The sequence below is a fragment of the Argiope bruennichi genome, chromosome X2, assembly GCF_947563725.1.
Source record: "Argiope bruennichi chromosome X2, qqArgBrue1.1, whole genome shotgun sequence".
Classification (NCBI taxonomy): Eukaryota; Metazoa; Arthropoda; class Arachnida; order Araneae; family Araneidae; genus Argiope; species Argiope bruennichi.
Genome location: NC_079163.1, coordinates 42,767,025 through 42,783,064, shown reverse-complemented (window position 1 = coordinate 42,783,064; position 16,040 = coordinate 42,767,025). Strand labels below are relative to the sequence as shown.

The 16,040-nt window shown below is 30.5% G+C and overlaps 1 protein-coding gene across 2 annotated transcripts in view; it reads left to right on the top strand.

Annotated features, from left to right (window-relative positions):
• The window catches only part of LOC129960487 (sodium- and chloride-dependent glycine transporter 1-like), a 71,698-nt gene that overhangs the window by 41,265 nt on the left and 14,393 nt on the right, over positions 1-16,040 (top strand). For both annotated transcript variants that reach the window (XM_056073956.1, XM_056073957.1), the window contains exons 11-12: positions 2,417-2,516; positions 15,266-15,534. In XM_056073956.1, coding sequence (XP_055929931.1) covers positions 2,417-2,516; positions 15,266-15,534 — 369 coding nt within the window. The remainder of the gene's footprint in view (positions 1-2,416; positions 2,517-15,265; positions 15,535-16,040) is intronic.

Sequence of the window (16,040 nt, the reverse complement as noted above, 5' to 3'; positions counted from 1 at the left end):
TAATAGCATTCTCAATCATTGTTTTCTTTGTTGTGCAGTCCATTTTACTCAAACGTCTCTTTACAATACTCCACAAATTTTCGATGGGATTTACATCAGGAGAATTACCAGGCCAATCCAAAGCCATTATTTTCTGTTTTTGAAAAAAATTCGCTGTTAGCTTAGAAGTATGGCATAGAGCAAGATCTTGTCGAAAGATACCAACACTACCAGTGAACGTTTGCATCATGGGCATAATTTTACTTTCTATTATAGAAATGTATTATTTAGAGTTCATCATTCCTTCAACTGGTACTAAGCTGCCAGGTCCTTCAGAAGTAAAATAACCTCAAAACAACTGTTTCTGAGGGTGCTTAACTGTTTGAATAAGATGTTGTTCCCTGATGGGTTCTCCACCACTTCGCCTGAAAAATCTTGGCCGAAACCGTTGCATAAGAAAATGCATTTCGTCGCTGAATACAACCTTCTTCCAATCTGGTGCAGTCCAGGATTGATATTTCCTGTCCCAATCCAAATGTTTTTTCTTCATTGCAGGTGTTAATAACTGTTTTTCGATTGGTTTTCTTGCAAATCGCCCAGCTTCACTAAGCCTTCGTCGAACTGTCGATGAATCCATGCTCACACCAGTAGCAAATAATTCTCTCTGAAGATCTTTACTTGTTTTGTAAGGATGCATTGTACTATTTTGTACAAGAAATTTGTCTGTTCGAATTGTGGTCGTGCGTTTGCGTCCACATTTACTCTTTCATTTTGGAGACACTGTCCCAAAATTCTTTTGCTGATTAATAATCCTAAAAAACACTGTATTTTCCAACTCCAATAACTGGAGCAATATCCCTGACGGTCATAGAAGTATGCTGACTAAGGGTAACAATTTTAGTTCTTTTCCTGGGAGTGATATCCATTTTTTTTAATACACGTCAGAAGGAGACTATTCACACAAGCGACCACTTTTTACAGCAACTGAAGGAAAAAATTTTCGACATGTCATGATCAAGTGGTCAAACCGGTTTAGACTAGTCAAGGGCAGTCACGCGTTCTAAGAAAATGTAGTTGAAAACGGTTTGAGGCAAAAAAATCCCCTAGGAAGGAACAATTTTCTTAAAAAATCTGTTTGTCCCAATTAATTTGCACAGTACTGTAGGCATGTGTATTTGTGCATTTCTTAAGATGGTAATTTTGCTTGGTTTCGGGATGAAAGCATCTACAGTGATTTACTTGTTATTCATTCAAAATATAGCTTAAATGTGTATTTTATAATTAGCTATGCAATATGAAAATTTTATAATTTGAATTATTTTCATGCTTTGTCCAAATGATGAATAATTTTAATTAAGTTTCATATTTTTTAAAAAAAATCATTCTGCTTAACTTTATTAACAGATAAATGTAAAGGCCTAAATCGTTAGTTTGATTAGCAGCAAATGTGCAGGACATTTTAATTTAATTAATGCATCAAAATTTAGTTTAAATAGAAATGAATATATTTGGGTGGAGGAAGCAGTACTTCTTATTGTTTGTAATGGGTCATAAAATTAATGTTTTTAGAATACCAAAAATTAAATAACCTCAATAACTAAATTAAAGTTGGGTAATATCTTAATATTAATGTTTGTTTGGAGAATATAAATCATATGTCCAAAATGGTTTTACATATTATTTAGATTTCCTTACAATTTCAATCGTTTAATGCACCCTGGCATAAAGTTTCAGGGAAAGGGGGAATTATGCAAATTGTAGATTTTTTAATGGAGGGGAGTGCTGTGTTGATATTGCCCTGGATGCCATTTTATACAACTGCACCATTATTAGTTACACATTTATTTTTAAGTTTAAAAGATGAATGCAGATTTATATTGACCTTTGTTTTGAAGGGTTAAGTTTATTAACTTAATATAATAAAAAACCTTACGAAAAACATTAATATTTTGTCATTTTTTTTATACATCTAAAAATTAATAATATTTCAAGTTTCATAATATAATCTTATCAACACCCCTCTGGAAGGCGCTCAAAAGTCTTTTCATTCAAATAACTTTTTAAGCGTGTAACTTTATCTATAAATATTATTTAATAATTTGCTTGGATTGTAATTATTTCTAGAATAATATTCTGGACCTAATGAAAAATTTAAAAACTGCCAATTATGGTAGTACAATTAGATTACTGTATTACAGAAATTATCTTATTACTCAGGTTGATTATTTAGGAAAATTTAGCATATTTTTGAATTAATCATGTGGTTTCAAATGTAAAATACTTTGACAACTTATTTATTTAATATTTGTATTTTCTTATAGAAATTAACCTTTTTTTTAAAAAAAACAAACTAAGATTTGCTTTTGTTTTATAGATAATTGAAGTTTATATATTATTCCTGCATCTAAAAATTTTCTTGCTTCTAATTTGATTGCAGGGTGGCATTTATGTAGTACAACTGATGGACTGGTATAGTGCTGCATTTTCTCTGATGGTTATATCTCTACTGGAAACAGTTGCTGTAGCATGGATATATGGTACAATTTATTTTCTTCTTGGGATTTTGATGTGGGATTCAATTTACGGAGTTCAATGATCATGATTTTTAAGTAAACTTATCCAACTGGTATTTTTAGTGATATGGCAAATTTGAACATTTTGGGAAAACATTTTTCTTTGTAAATGTCATCTTTTATCAAAGTATTAATTTTTAGTAAACAAATCGATATTTTGAAAAAACCTTTGCATGTATATTTTTATACATTAACTTAGGGATATGTTGTAAAAAAGGATTTTTCAGGGGACAGGGGGCAAAATTTCATTGATTGAATTGATTCAGGAATAAATATTTTTTATGTTGCCTCAACATTTAAAATAAGATAACACTAAAAAAAAATTTAGCTCAGTATGGAATTTTGAAATATGCTAAAAGTGTGCAATACAATATTCAATACTTTGCACACATCAACCTAATAATATGTTGCAAAAAATGGGATATTCTTTTCTTGGCAAATTCTATTGATTGAATTGATAGATGAATAAATGTTTTTTGTTGCCACAACATTTTAAATAATACATGACAAAAAGAAAATTAGTTTAATATGAAATGCGCTTAAGCATAAAATGGAATATCCAGTATTAAATGTCCAAATAATTATGCCAAGCATGCAAATTTTCAGCATATTTTTTAGTTTTTCATCTCTCATTGAAATAGTCTCTTAGAAACATTTGTAACACTTCTGCAAAGGGCATTCTCAGTCTTGTGCTATTTCTCCTTTTGTCCACTTCCCATAATTATTTTGAATTCATATGTATGCATATTAGCATTCTAGAAATCATTCTATAAAATATCCCTATTAGTTCAAATTATTCAATGATATCATGGAGATATTGTACAGTACCTTATGCCAATAAGGATATGTATACTGAAGATTGATGATGAATTTATTAAAGTTATGCTAAAAACATTTTCATGTATTCAAAACATAGTTTTTAAGAGTTTAGGAAAAAGTTTGGAACATGAACTTATTATCAGAAGCATAAACTCTAAAATATAGATATTCTAAAAATGCATTCTTTATTCATTGGTGTCTCACATGATGCTTAAATAAAGTTCGAAATATTTTTAGGTTATAAAATTTAACTTATAAAGGATATTTTGACTATTTGAAATATTCAATATTTGTTTAGTAAATTAGTAAGTATTTACTTTATATTCATGTATTATAATTTTAGAACAAGACGGTTGAAATGGCTTGTGAATTAACCCTTAACTAGGGAGGTGAAATTTTAGGACTTAACTGGAGAGGTGCGGTCTACGAGACCGCATTTCATTTAGACTCAAATTAAATTTTCTAATGAATGTATTAGTATGAAAAACTGCCAATATATTTTACTGATATTTTTCTTGATATATAGATATGTTTTAGAAATTTTTCAAAATATATTGTCATTGAAAAAAGTAAATGCGTTGGAACATACATTTTCTTCTCAAATTACACGTTGCAATAAATAATATTCTTGAAAAAGCATATTACTTTTTACTTTTTAAATCATATTTATTTTTACAGTATATGAAGGTAAATAGAAGACAATATAATGTAAAATTCAACAATTATATGAAAAATAAAAATGACAATGGGTAAAATTGGCCCTTTTTTTATCGGCTTGTGTGACTTTCATAGCACGGTTTTCTAGGACATTTTAAACATACAGGTTAAGAACTAGTATAAAAATCAACCTATAAATTCTGTATATATATATCTTGGTATATTAATATATTTTATAAATTTTTCAAAATACATTATCATTAGAAAAATTGATTATGTTTGAACATACATATCAAAATCAGTTCAATACGAACTTTCATCGAAAAACTCTTCTGTGCAATTATCCATATCACTAAAATCACTTTCTGCTTCATTTAAAAGTGTCTGGAGCACTGCTTCATAATAGGATCAGTAAACTGGATGATATTTCGGGTCCCAAGTTTTAGTGCTATTTGCTAAGCCTTGTGTATCACTGGGACACTAACAGGGAGATGCAGTCTTAGAGACCGCGCTCGAAGAAATAACTGAATTATTTTAAAAAGCACCTGCTGAAATCGGTTGAAAATAGTGCATGTGTATTGAAGGTCACAAAACAGGAAGCTATAGGGTCAATCCTTTCAACTGAGCTAAAAATAGAATAGGGGTGATAGAAAATCCATCGCTAGCGGTCTCACAGACCACACGTCCCCGGTTAAGGGTTAATTTTTTCATCTATAACAGATAATCTATATACAGTCGCTCCAAGCCAAACTCGGACACCATAGAAAAAAATCTTGTTTTGCAAAAATACTTTGACTAAAAGGAATTCAAAAAAAGTAAAGATGGTTTTCTAATAGTGAATTTATTGCTCTATTAAAAACAAACCAAATAACGCTAATTCATAAATTATAATGACAAATTTAGAGATGAAAACAAAATTGCGGAAGGAAGAGAGCGCAAGCCAAACTCGGACATCTGACAATAAAGCGCCAAATAATTACAATCCTGAGTGAAAATTGTAGACAACTTCATGAGAAACATTGTAGTTGTTCAGCGGAATTCTCGATTTGACGTTTTTTCATTTATTGCAGAAAAAAACTTAATTTATTGAAAATGTCAAGGCAAAGGGGCCAAACGAGCATAGAGTTAAGAAAAGTGATTATTAAGCATACTGAAGATGGAAAGTCTGTGCGAGAAATATCGGAGATTGTCAAAAGAAGTCATTCCACTGTTCATGACATCATAAAACGCTCCAAAACCAATAATCAGGTGGGAAATAAGCCTTAAAAAAGTCCATAACAAGATTTTCACCGAAGCAGATGAGCGATGTTTAGTGAGAAAAGTGAAAGTAAATCCCTTCTTTACCGCTCCAAAGCTAGCTATTATTGTTGAAAATGAATTAGGAAAAAAATGCTAGTCCATCAACAATTAGAAATGTGCTCCATAAGAAAAATCTCAATGGAAGAAAAGCCAGACAAAAGCCTTTCATAAGTAAGCGAAATCAAAAAGTAAGACTTAAATTCGCAAAGGAGCATGAAAACAAGGATTTTTCTTACTGGAAACAAGTATTATTCACTGACGAGAGCAAATTCAACATATTTGGATCAGATGGCAAGCCATATGTTTGGACAAAATCGAATGAGGAATTGCGTAGAAAAAACTTGAAACCAACTGTTAAGCATGGTGGCGGATCAGTAATGGTCTGGGGATCATTTTCAGCTGCTAGCCCAGGAACTTTGCATTTCATTGAAGGGAGAATGGATCAGAATGTATACTTTGACATTTTAAAAACAAATTTGCCACTATGCGTGCAAAAACTTTCGCTTGGCAATAATTGGAGATTTTATCAGGATAATGATCCCAAGCATAAAGCTTATAGAGTGCGTTCCTGGCTCCTATATAATTGTCCTCACGTCATGGAAACACCATCCCAAAGTCCGTACATAAATCCCATCGAGAATTTGTGGGATCATCTTAACAAAAAAGTCCGGGAACACGCTGTTTCAAGTACACTCATGTCCAAAATTAAGGTCACAAACATACAATCTGCGAAAAAGGAAAAACTGTTTACTGTGTTGCCACGAAATTTGGCACAGAGGTACACTACAATGGAAGAAAGAACATAGACATATAACAACGTAGAAAATATTTTAATTGGGAATTAAGAAACAGGATATATCAAAAAGTGTTACATTATGAATCAGAGATAAAGCATTTATCTCGGGAAAAGCCTGTTTAATATGGAGTATGACCACCGTGCACTGCACATTTACGCATGAAGCCATACCATGACCCAGAAGAACAAGACGACCAAGGTTCTTATAAAAGTATGGAGGTTCCGGAAAGACACATTTCTTCTCTTCATAAAGAGCCCTTTCAGCTAGACGTCTGTATACGTTTTGTTTGGAAATTCTTATTCCAGAGCATGAGCAAGCAGAGCAGCAAGAGCATGAGCAAGTTGAGTAGCCGTTGTCAGCCTATGCCGTCGTGCGCTTAATGCCAAATAGCGATCCTGTGCAGGCGTCTTTGCTCTGATACGGCCTTGGCCAGCCTTCCTGGTTACAGTACCACTTGTTTAGAATTGATTCCACAACCTGGATACCACATTCGGTGCCACTTGTAACCATCGAGCCACCTCCGCTTGAGACTGCCCAGCTTCAAGCCTACCAACGGTTCTCCATCTCAAGACATCGTCTAAACGATTATGAGAACTCATTCTCACTGGAAACAGTTTAAAATTTTTGTTTTAATGCAATATTCACAAAATTGCAAGCAAAAATCCCAAATGCCTAAACAGCCTAATTTCAGTAGTTCCCCAAAAACTAATGCTAAACAACATTTTTTCTCACAAAAAACGGTTAATATCGTGTTAGCGGTCCTTCACAATATATAAAATACAATTTGTTTAAATTTTACTGGTAGTCATTTAGAATTTCTTTGAAAAACATTTTTGTGACCTTAATTTTGGACATGAGTGTAAAACTGAGTTGAAAAGAGTATTATTGCAAGAATGGAACAATATTCAGCCTAATTTTTGTGAAAAATTGGTGCAATCTATGCCTAAACGCCTTAAAATGGTTATAAAAAACAAAGGATTACATACAAAATATTAATTCATTTGAAAAATTAACTAGTTTTAAAAATCTTCTTAGCCGTCCGAGTTTGGCTTGTGCGTTAATTTTTGTTTTGTTTTTTACCATAATTTCTGGTTACAATGTAATAATTTATATGTTTTGTTACCTGTTTTTAATACTGCAATAAATATATTATTGAAAATGCATTTAATTATTTTGCTAATCATTTTTATTTAAACATTTTTTTTACTTAATTAGTTGATTTTCTTTGATGTCCGAGTTTGGCTTGGAGCGACTGTATATAACCTATATTTTATATAAGATAAAACAACAAAAATGAATCTTCATTCAATCTTACTAATGTCTAATATAAATCTTATTTATCCGTTCATAATTAAATGACCATGCTTATTTCTTGTTAATATTCCACAAAAGATAAAGTATTAAAAAAGCAAACTTATTTGCATCTATGCTGTTTTACTCTCCATTTTGATTTTGTAATGATGCATGCTACACAGTACTAAGTACTTGTTTGCATGTGATTTTTTAATGATACACATTAAAATTTAATTTTATTGAATGTTAAATTTGGCATTTAATGGAATTTAATGTTATAAACTAAGCTTAACCCTTTCTAAGGTTGTGGGAAGTATGCTTCCCACCAAATTTGTGAATCATTGTATGAAATTATGTAGGTTGGCATAAGTTCTGACAAAATTTTTTAGAAAGACAGAAACTTAGATGCTTCAGTTCTTTATATCACACAAAATGATGTATCTTGGTTTGTCACTTAATTATTAATTAACCAAATTAATTAATTAATCAAATTAAATTTATCTAATAAGCTAAATGAATCCCTTTTCTTATTGTAATTTCAACCTTAAAAATATTTTAACATAATATGACTAGAATAAAATGGCCCTTTAAAGGGTTAAATAGGAAGAAACATTTCCCACATAATGATAAGAAAGTCTAAAGAGTCAGTGATATAATGAGAGTTGTTCAAGAAGCATGTGTAAGTCTCAGTTACCATTCTTTGGGATAAAAGGATAAAATAACATTTTTTATTTCATGTTTTTGAAATCAAATCGGATCAAGGACATCAAAAAAAATATTTGGCTTCAAGTGCCATTTATTATCACTGATGCTTTTCTCAATAACCCTCAAGATGTTTTTGCTCTTAGATTCTATTTTTAATATATATATATATATATATATATATATATATATATATATATATATATATATATAGAGAGAGAGAGAGAGAGAGAGAGAGAGAGAGAGATTTGGATAATAAATTTACTTAATTTTAAAGTTTCTAAGCTTTGAAATAATAGATATGTCAAAATATATTTTATACAAACAAAAATCATATTTTGACAGGTTAGAATTAAAAATAATTTTTCCCCCTTTAAAATTCTGTGGAAGAGAATGTCTATATTTTAATTCTATAAGAATGTTTTAATGCTATGCCATCCAGTGGCATTACATTACCCTGAGAACTATCTGATCTAATGATAACTAAAATTATCTCAACTAGCACTTCTGACTTCAAATTAAAAAATCCCATTTAAATGTGCGGAGGCATAGTTTTAATTTTGATGCTATAAAAGAAATCATTACTTTAAATCAACATACTTTGAAGTTAAAAGATAACGGCTGGAATGCTGCATTTTATTTATTACAGCTTTTAAACTTTTAGAATATGAAAATTATATTTTAGGTTTTCTTTGCATATGTATTCTCTTCTGAAGCACACTAATCTTTCATAATTGCAGGAAATTTATTCAACAAAATGTTTATCAGGACTAACTGAACAACAAAATAAAATAATATCTTAAATAAAACTTGTATTGTCAATTTACTGTAAATGTGACCAAGTAGAAAAAACAAGAATAACATAAGAGTATTTCTTCTCTTGACTCTCACATGCTTAGTTGTGAGATTGGTGAGGGAGGTGACAAAATCAGATTCATCTACATAAATATTCTCATGGTCATTAACAATAATACTTATCTAAATTCTGATAAAATTATGTATTTAATTTCACCCATCTTTTTCAGTGGACTTTTGAATTGCTATGTTCAAATGCAGGTAGACAGACTTTGCTTAGATGGATTTCCTTCAAAATATGCATGGAATTTACAATTTTGGTGTAAGAACCATAAATCAAATTTCCGCCCTTTATCTCAAAGAATTTTGTATTTATCGGGATCATTAGTAGACGGGAAACATAATTCGAAAAATGTGTTTATAGGACATAGAGTAGTCTGAAATGTGGAAATTCTTCAAAATTTTGACAACTTTTTACGATTACAGAAATTCTCTCTCTGTGTGTGTGTGTGTGTGTGTGCTTCACGTATGAAAAATATTGAGTTAATTTATTCTTGTTATTTTAAAATGTCATCTCTGTAACAAAAAAAAAAAAAGATTATGCTTATTAATAGATATGTATTTTGTATTGTATGCTAATAACACATCAATATATGTGATTTTTCTGTTGCAGAAATGACATTTTCAAAAGAGTACTTTAAGTCAGTTTTCTCCTGACCTTATCATTTAAAGAAGTATACTAGCAGTATTTATCATTAAATAATTTGAAATTTATTCATTTTTGATGTTTAATATTTTTAGACTCAGAAAGTACTGAAATTTGTTATAAAATATATACCATATATTAAAATAATTTTGAATAATTAGTACATACATTTTTTTTTCTAAATGCTTCATAACCAAGACCTAATTTAATTAGCTTATAATTCATCTGAATTATGAATACTTCACAAAATGGAACGTTTGGTTTCATTCCAAACTGACGCGATACATTTATTTTGTAGATATATATAACTTTGAATTACTGGCACTTATTTGATACATTTATCTGCATACTCTTCTTCATTAGTTAAATTTTTCTAAATTTATCTTTATAAGATTTTTTTTTTTTTTTTTTTTTTTTTTGTATTCATAAATTAACATTTTTACAAAAGAAGTATTTCAAAACGATGTGCACATGTTATATTATCTATTCATTTAAACAGGAAAAATATAGAAAATTTTAAATTTCTTAGCTATTTTTTTCTCATCTAAAAATGACAATCTCTAAAGATTGCAAGAATAAAATATCATAGACATCGCTCCCAAAAATGAAACAATACCATTTTAAACTGTTTAATGCAGAAACTCACACTTTTTCTACTCTCCGCCTCTCCCCTTTTTTTCTGTAGATCAGTCCATTCTAGATTTGTGAGACAGTTATTCTTTTTCCATCAGATTCCCGAATTGCAGTTTATGAGCATGCGCGAAACTTCTGTAATTGTATGAAAGATTAGAATACATTTATTTGACAGGAATACCAACACGCAATCTGCGGCCGCATCGCGCTGGTATTTAGTCACTCACACATCAGTTTATTGAATGGTTTGTTTATCATTTGTGAAATTATGCGGAGTAGACTATAGAGATTTTTTTTAAACAATGAGCTGCTGAAAATCCGTATTTAATACGAATTGGTGGGTTATTAAAATCAATCCTGATTTTGCTGAAAGAGTTCAAGAAGGCCCTCAAAATCTGTTTGTTGCGCACTGCCCACTTTGTTAGAAAATAATAATGGAGGAAAACAGGCTGTTATGACTCATGCCAAAAAAAGGAAACAAATTTGCGTTTCAATTCAAAAAAGTCATAATTAATATTAGACTTTGTATCTAAAAGGAATGAAGAAGAAGGTAATATGCCAAGTCCGAAACGTCAAATTTAATGTCCGAAAACAAACCGATTTCGTGCTTTTTAGTTCAAGAACAATAATTTAAAGCTGAATTTTTACTGGCATTAGAACTTGTTGCGTCACATTCGTCCTTTAATGCATTCAATGACATATCGGAAATATTTTCACATATGTTCACTGAAAGTGAAATAATCTAAGAATGTACGTTAGGCCGTACAAAAATGTCGTACCTTATTTTTTAAGGATTAGCTCCATGAAACTGTTAGATGAAAAATCTGCAGAAATTGATGCCCAAATACATGAATAAATTGCAAATTGAATAAATAAAAAGTAATTTTGCATTATAATATTTTTTGTTAAGTAATCGTTAAATGAATTATGATAAAAATGTTTTGTGTTTTATTTCAACTGAGTTCTTAATTTTGTGTGACTTACAATTAAAGAGCATGAGAGGTAATATATCCCTTCCCCTTTAATATCTAAATTTTATCTTGCTGGAAAATAAATAAAGAGAAATTGTTTTTTTTTTTATGTAAATATTAAAATTCTTTTAATATGTTATTATTTCAAATAATGTTAAATTGTTGCTTTCTTTCCTTGCTTATTCCTCTCCTTAAAATCATATTGCATTATAGTTAGCACATGAAAGCTGAATTTACATTTCCTCATATCTTGAATATACGTACAGGGAAAAAACAGGGAATTTTTTTTTGCAGATTTGAGTGGCAATCCTGATAAATATGAATGTATTTTTATACATCCTATATGTACATTTGTGTGTGTGTGTGTGTGTAATATGCACTTAATTTAATTATTTGCACTCGAAAGGCGATTCTCATTCACCATTCAAAACGGTTCATCATTTTGACATTTATTTATTTATTTTTGAATTTTCATTGTTAAAAATTTTCTACAGAAGGTTAAAAATACGTAGATTCATTTTTCGGGGATATTCAACTTAAAACAATTATATACATATGTTTATTTTTTGGAGCAATAAACAAGCCCTTGTATTAAGTGAACAATTATGTATTGAATTACTTTTCCAAGTGCAAGGAGTTAATGTTTTAGTGTCATCCAAGGAAATGTTTAATTCATTCACAAAGTACACTTTTCCTGCTCTCTAAACAAAGTATATAATCGAATGTAGAATTAGAAATAATGAAAGAAAACATCAAGTAGGCATGATTATCTGTACTATTTTAAGTACTTAATTTATGAAGTATGAATTATTCTTTGGCTCTGAAAAAAATATTGGATAACTAAATCGTCGACTCCTTCAAAACACAAGGCCAGCGTGCCTTGTCATGCCATTTTTATTTTTAATCCATTTTTTTCAGAAATATTAAATTAATTAAAAGACGCATTCTCAAGAATACTTTCATGAACTCCAAAATACTAAATATACCATGCAATAATCTCCAATGCTAATATTGTCTGCTGAAGAAGAAAATCGAATGGTAATTATTTACTTTCTAAAGGAAAAAATAACAATTTGACCTCTAGTGTCTATAAATCCATATGAAGCTGATTAAAGACTTCTGAGCGTATGAAGTTATACTTCCTGTTCATTCGGTTCCTACTTCTAATGCCACCTTTTATTTGCGCTATTAGCCGATTGCCAACTTGCCCCTGGTACCAATTCCAAATAGCCTTGGTCTCCCCTACTTCTTTTTTGCTTATTGTTATTATTTATATTTTATTGTACATGCCCTCATTTATTAACTACAAATTTAAGGATTAACAAACAGAACTTCTGTTTACAGAGTGAATTTCTACAATCCCAAACATAGTCACATAAACAAGTATTAGCCTTGCTTTATCCTATTATTGCTATAGTTTATTTTACAAAAGCAGTGTAGAAAGTAAATAAATACTTGTTTAATCTATATAAAAAGCACATAGAGCAAAAGAATAATCAAAATATAATAATGAAAGTTTGCAAAAAAACATATTCTCAAAATATTTAATTTCCTGTTTTACTATAAATTCTGCTTTATAATACTTTTATGAAAGTTCATTTGAATTGAGATTATCTGTCATAATTAAGTATATATGTTGGATATTTTCCTTTAATCTATTCAAGACCATTATTTTTATAGTCTATTGTGTTAATACTGAACTTCATTTATTCGCAAATGAAAGATATGCTAGTGATAAAATAAATAAATATAACAATAACAACTTTACTTTTCATTATGTCATAGCATGAGAATTTAAAAATTGTTACAAAAACATGATTGAAGCAATTACAGGAAATATTTATTTTTAAGATGTATAGATTTAAAATTTGTCTACTTTTGTAAATGGATGGGGTGAAGATTATCTGGATTTCATTATTAATTGGTTCTTTAAATTTGCCAAGAAATATCCTAATTTTAAAACTTTTTAGGGAAAGCTATATACCGGGTGTCTCATAAATTTGTAAATACTTTAAAAATTCATAAAAATTGAAGGACTGGGTATATTTGAATGCGGTTTGCGAAACTATTATTCTCATGAAGGGGGATTTTTTTTTTTTTGATACAGAAAAAAAAAATAATAATTCAAAAATTTGTCAATCGAGGGCGCTGCACACAAGCAAATCAGTGGAAATATGCAAATTAAAGTCTTATGAAAGGCAGAGTGAGCGATTGGCATATCATTTCTAAAGGTTTGCATAAGGTTTGTATTAAGATGTTGACACTAGTGGATAAAGCACTATTGGTAAAGTTGTATTATGTCAGCAACGAATCGGCTGCTGAAGCCTTACGAAAGTTTAGGACCCAGAAAAGATTGAAGAAAGGTTCAGGTCCGATCACTCCTGCTGGACTTGTTTCCCTAGTACGCCGTTTCGAAGAAACTGGAAGTTTGTGTCATCGGCCACGCAGTGGTGCACCTCGTTTACCAACAGTCCGTACCCCCGATGTCTCTTCACAAATGGACACACGCTAAGGGAACAGTCTACAAGTGCAGTCAGTAGCGCACGAGAAGTGGCATGAATAACTGGTATACCAAAGACTTCGGTGTACCGTATCCTTCATGGTGTATTGCAATTGTACCCATACAAAGTGCAATCGCTACATCAGCTCTTACCAAATGATACAGCTAAGAGATTGGAATTCTCAAATTGGGCTTTGGCGAAAATTGAAGATGATCCGCGATGACTGCTGAAAATATAGTGGACAGATGAGGCTCATTTTGCTTTGCATGGAGCAGTTAATACCCATAACTGTAGAATATGGGCACATGAGAATCCACATGCTTACACTGAGAAGCACCTCCATTCACCACGGGTTACTGTTTGGTGTGGTTTCACTGCATCCATTATTGTAGGCCCTTTTTTCTTTGAAAAGCCCTGTAAAAAAGCAGGATAGAAGACATGTTCAGTTAATGGAACAAGTTACTTGGAAATGTTACAGAAGGAAGTGATACCATCCTTATTGGAACACGATGTCCTTGACACAGTGACATTCATGCAAGACAGGGCACCTCCTCACATCGACACCGAAGTGAAGGCATTTTTGAGAAGAACTTTTACTGAAGAACGGATAATCAGCCGTCACTTTACACATGAATGGCCCCCACGCTCACCAGATTTAACGCCCCTTGATTTTTGGCTATGGGATTACCTTAAGTCTCGGGTGTACCGCCATAGGCCAACTTCGTTAGTGCAGCTAAAGGAAGCCATTCGCCACGAAATCTCATGCATTTATCCGGATATGCTGTATGATGCAGTTACACAGTGTTGTCTCCCGCTTCCAAACTGTTATTTGTGGTGATGGCGGACGCATAGAACGAGTATTGTAGTACTGGTGTGATACGCATGTAAACAATTGCTTGCATGCAAATAAAAGTATTTTTCCCGTAGAATTGTATGTTTTGCTTGTGTTTAGCGCCCTCTATCAACAAATTTTTGAACTTTTTTTCTTTTTCTTTTTTTTTTTTTGTATGAAAAAAATCTCCCTTCATGAGAATAACAGTTTCGCAAACCGCATTAAAATATACTCATTCCTTCAATTTTTATGAATTTTTAAAGTATTTACAAATTTATGGGACACCCGGTACTATAACTTTTAAAATTGTTTAGGAGTGACTTTATTGTTTAACATAAAAATTGATTTTACCAATCATTGTTTTTCTTTTCATTTTGAATGTTAATGTAGTTTTACTCTTATATATGAGGTGTTCAACTTTTAATTTTCTAGGTGGATAACATAAACTGTAGCCAGCAGAGTTTTTTTAAAAAAATAATGTATTGTTTTACTTAGAGTACTTACTCTCTAAATATTATTCTGGGAGTAATGCATATAAGAAGGGTATATATTTTTTAAATATAATAGTGTCCTGCATTTCGATCACTAAGGTTGAAATTCATTTATGGAATACTAAATCTTTAAAGTATGTAATTAATTTATTTTGAATTTTTCCTTCTACTGTTGTGCTTCATAAATTACATGTCCTTTACACTTTTTGTTCTACAGGTGTGGATCGTTTTCTTCATGATATTTTCCTTATGACTAGGAAAAGGCCATCTTCTTGGTGGAAAATATGTTGGTGTTACATAACTCCAGCTACTATCATAGCTCTTTTATTTTTCATTCTTATCAACCACACTGCTATAACTTATAACGATTATGTGTACCCAGATTGGTCAATTGGCATTGGATGGATCATAGCAATGTGTTCTATTACACCCATTCCAGTGGTCGCAGCTGTGACTTTGTTTAGAGAGAAAGGAAGTTTTAAAGAAGTAATTTTTTTTTCTTTTTTTCATTTTAGTAAATTTAAATATTAAGTATTTCTGCTTCTTTTTTTTATTAAAGAAGTTTTTCCTCTCAATATTGATTGAAAATTGCTTTATAATATAACATTATAATTCATTTTTTTCAATCTATTATATATTTCAGAGATTTTAATCTTCTAAACACATTTTTTTTCAGAATTTAAATATTTTGCTGTGAATAAAGGTCAGATAATTTTGTAATAAAATAAGTTTCTATTTGCATCGCTTCTTTCGTGTTATTTTTCCAGCCAAAAATAATTTTGATGTCAATTCTTCCTCGTTAAAAATATTTTAATTCCCTCATATAATGCATCCATTATTTTAATAAAATATATAATAGTATGTGTTATTACAATAGTTAATGTAAGGGATGTCTTTCATAAAATATATTTTTATGTTAAAACCAATTATTTATTCACATTAAAAGCTCCATTTACATTCAGAATGCTTTATTCAGGTTTTATTAAGAAAAA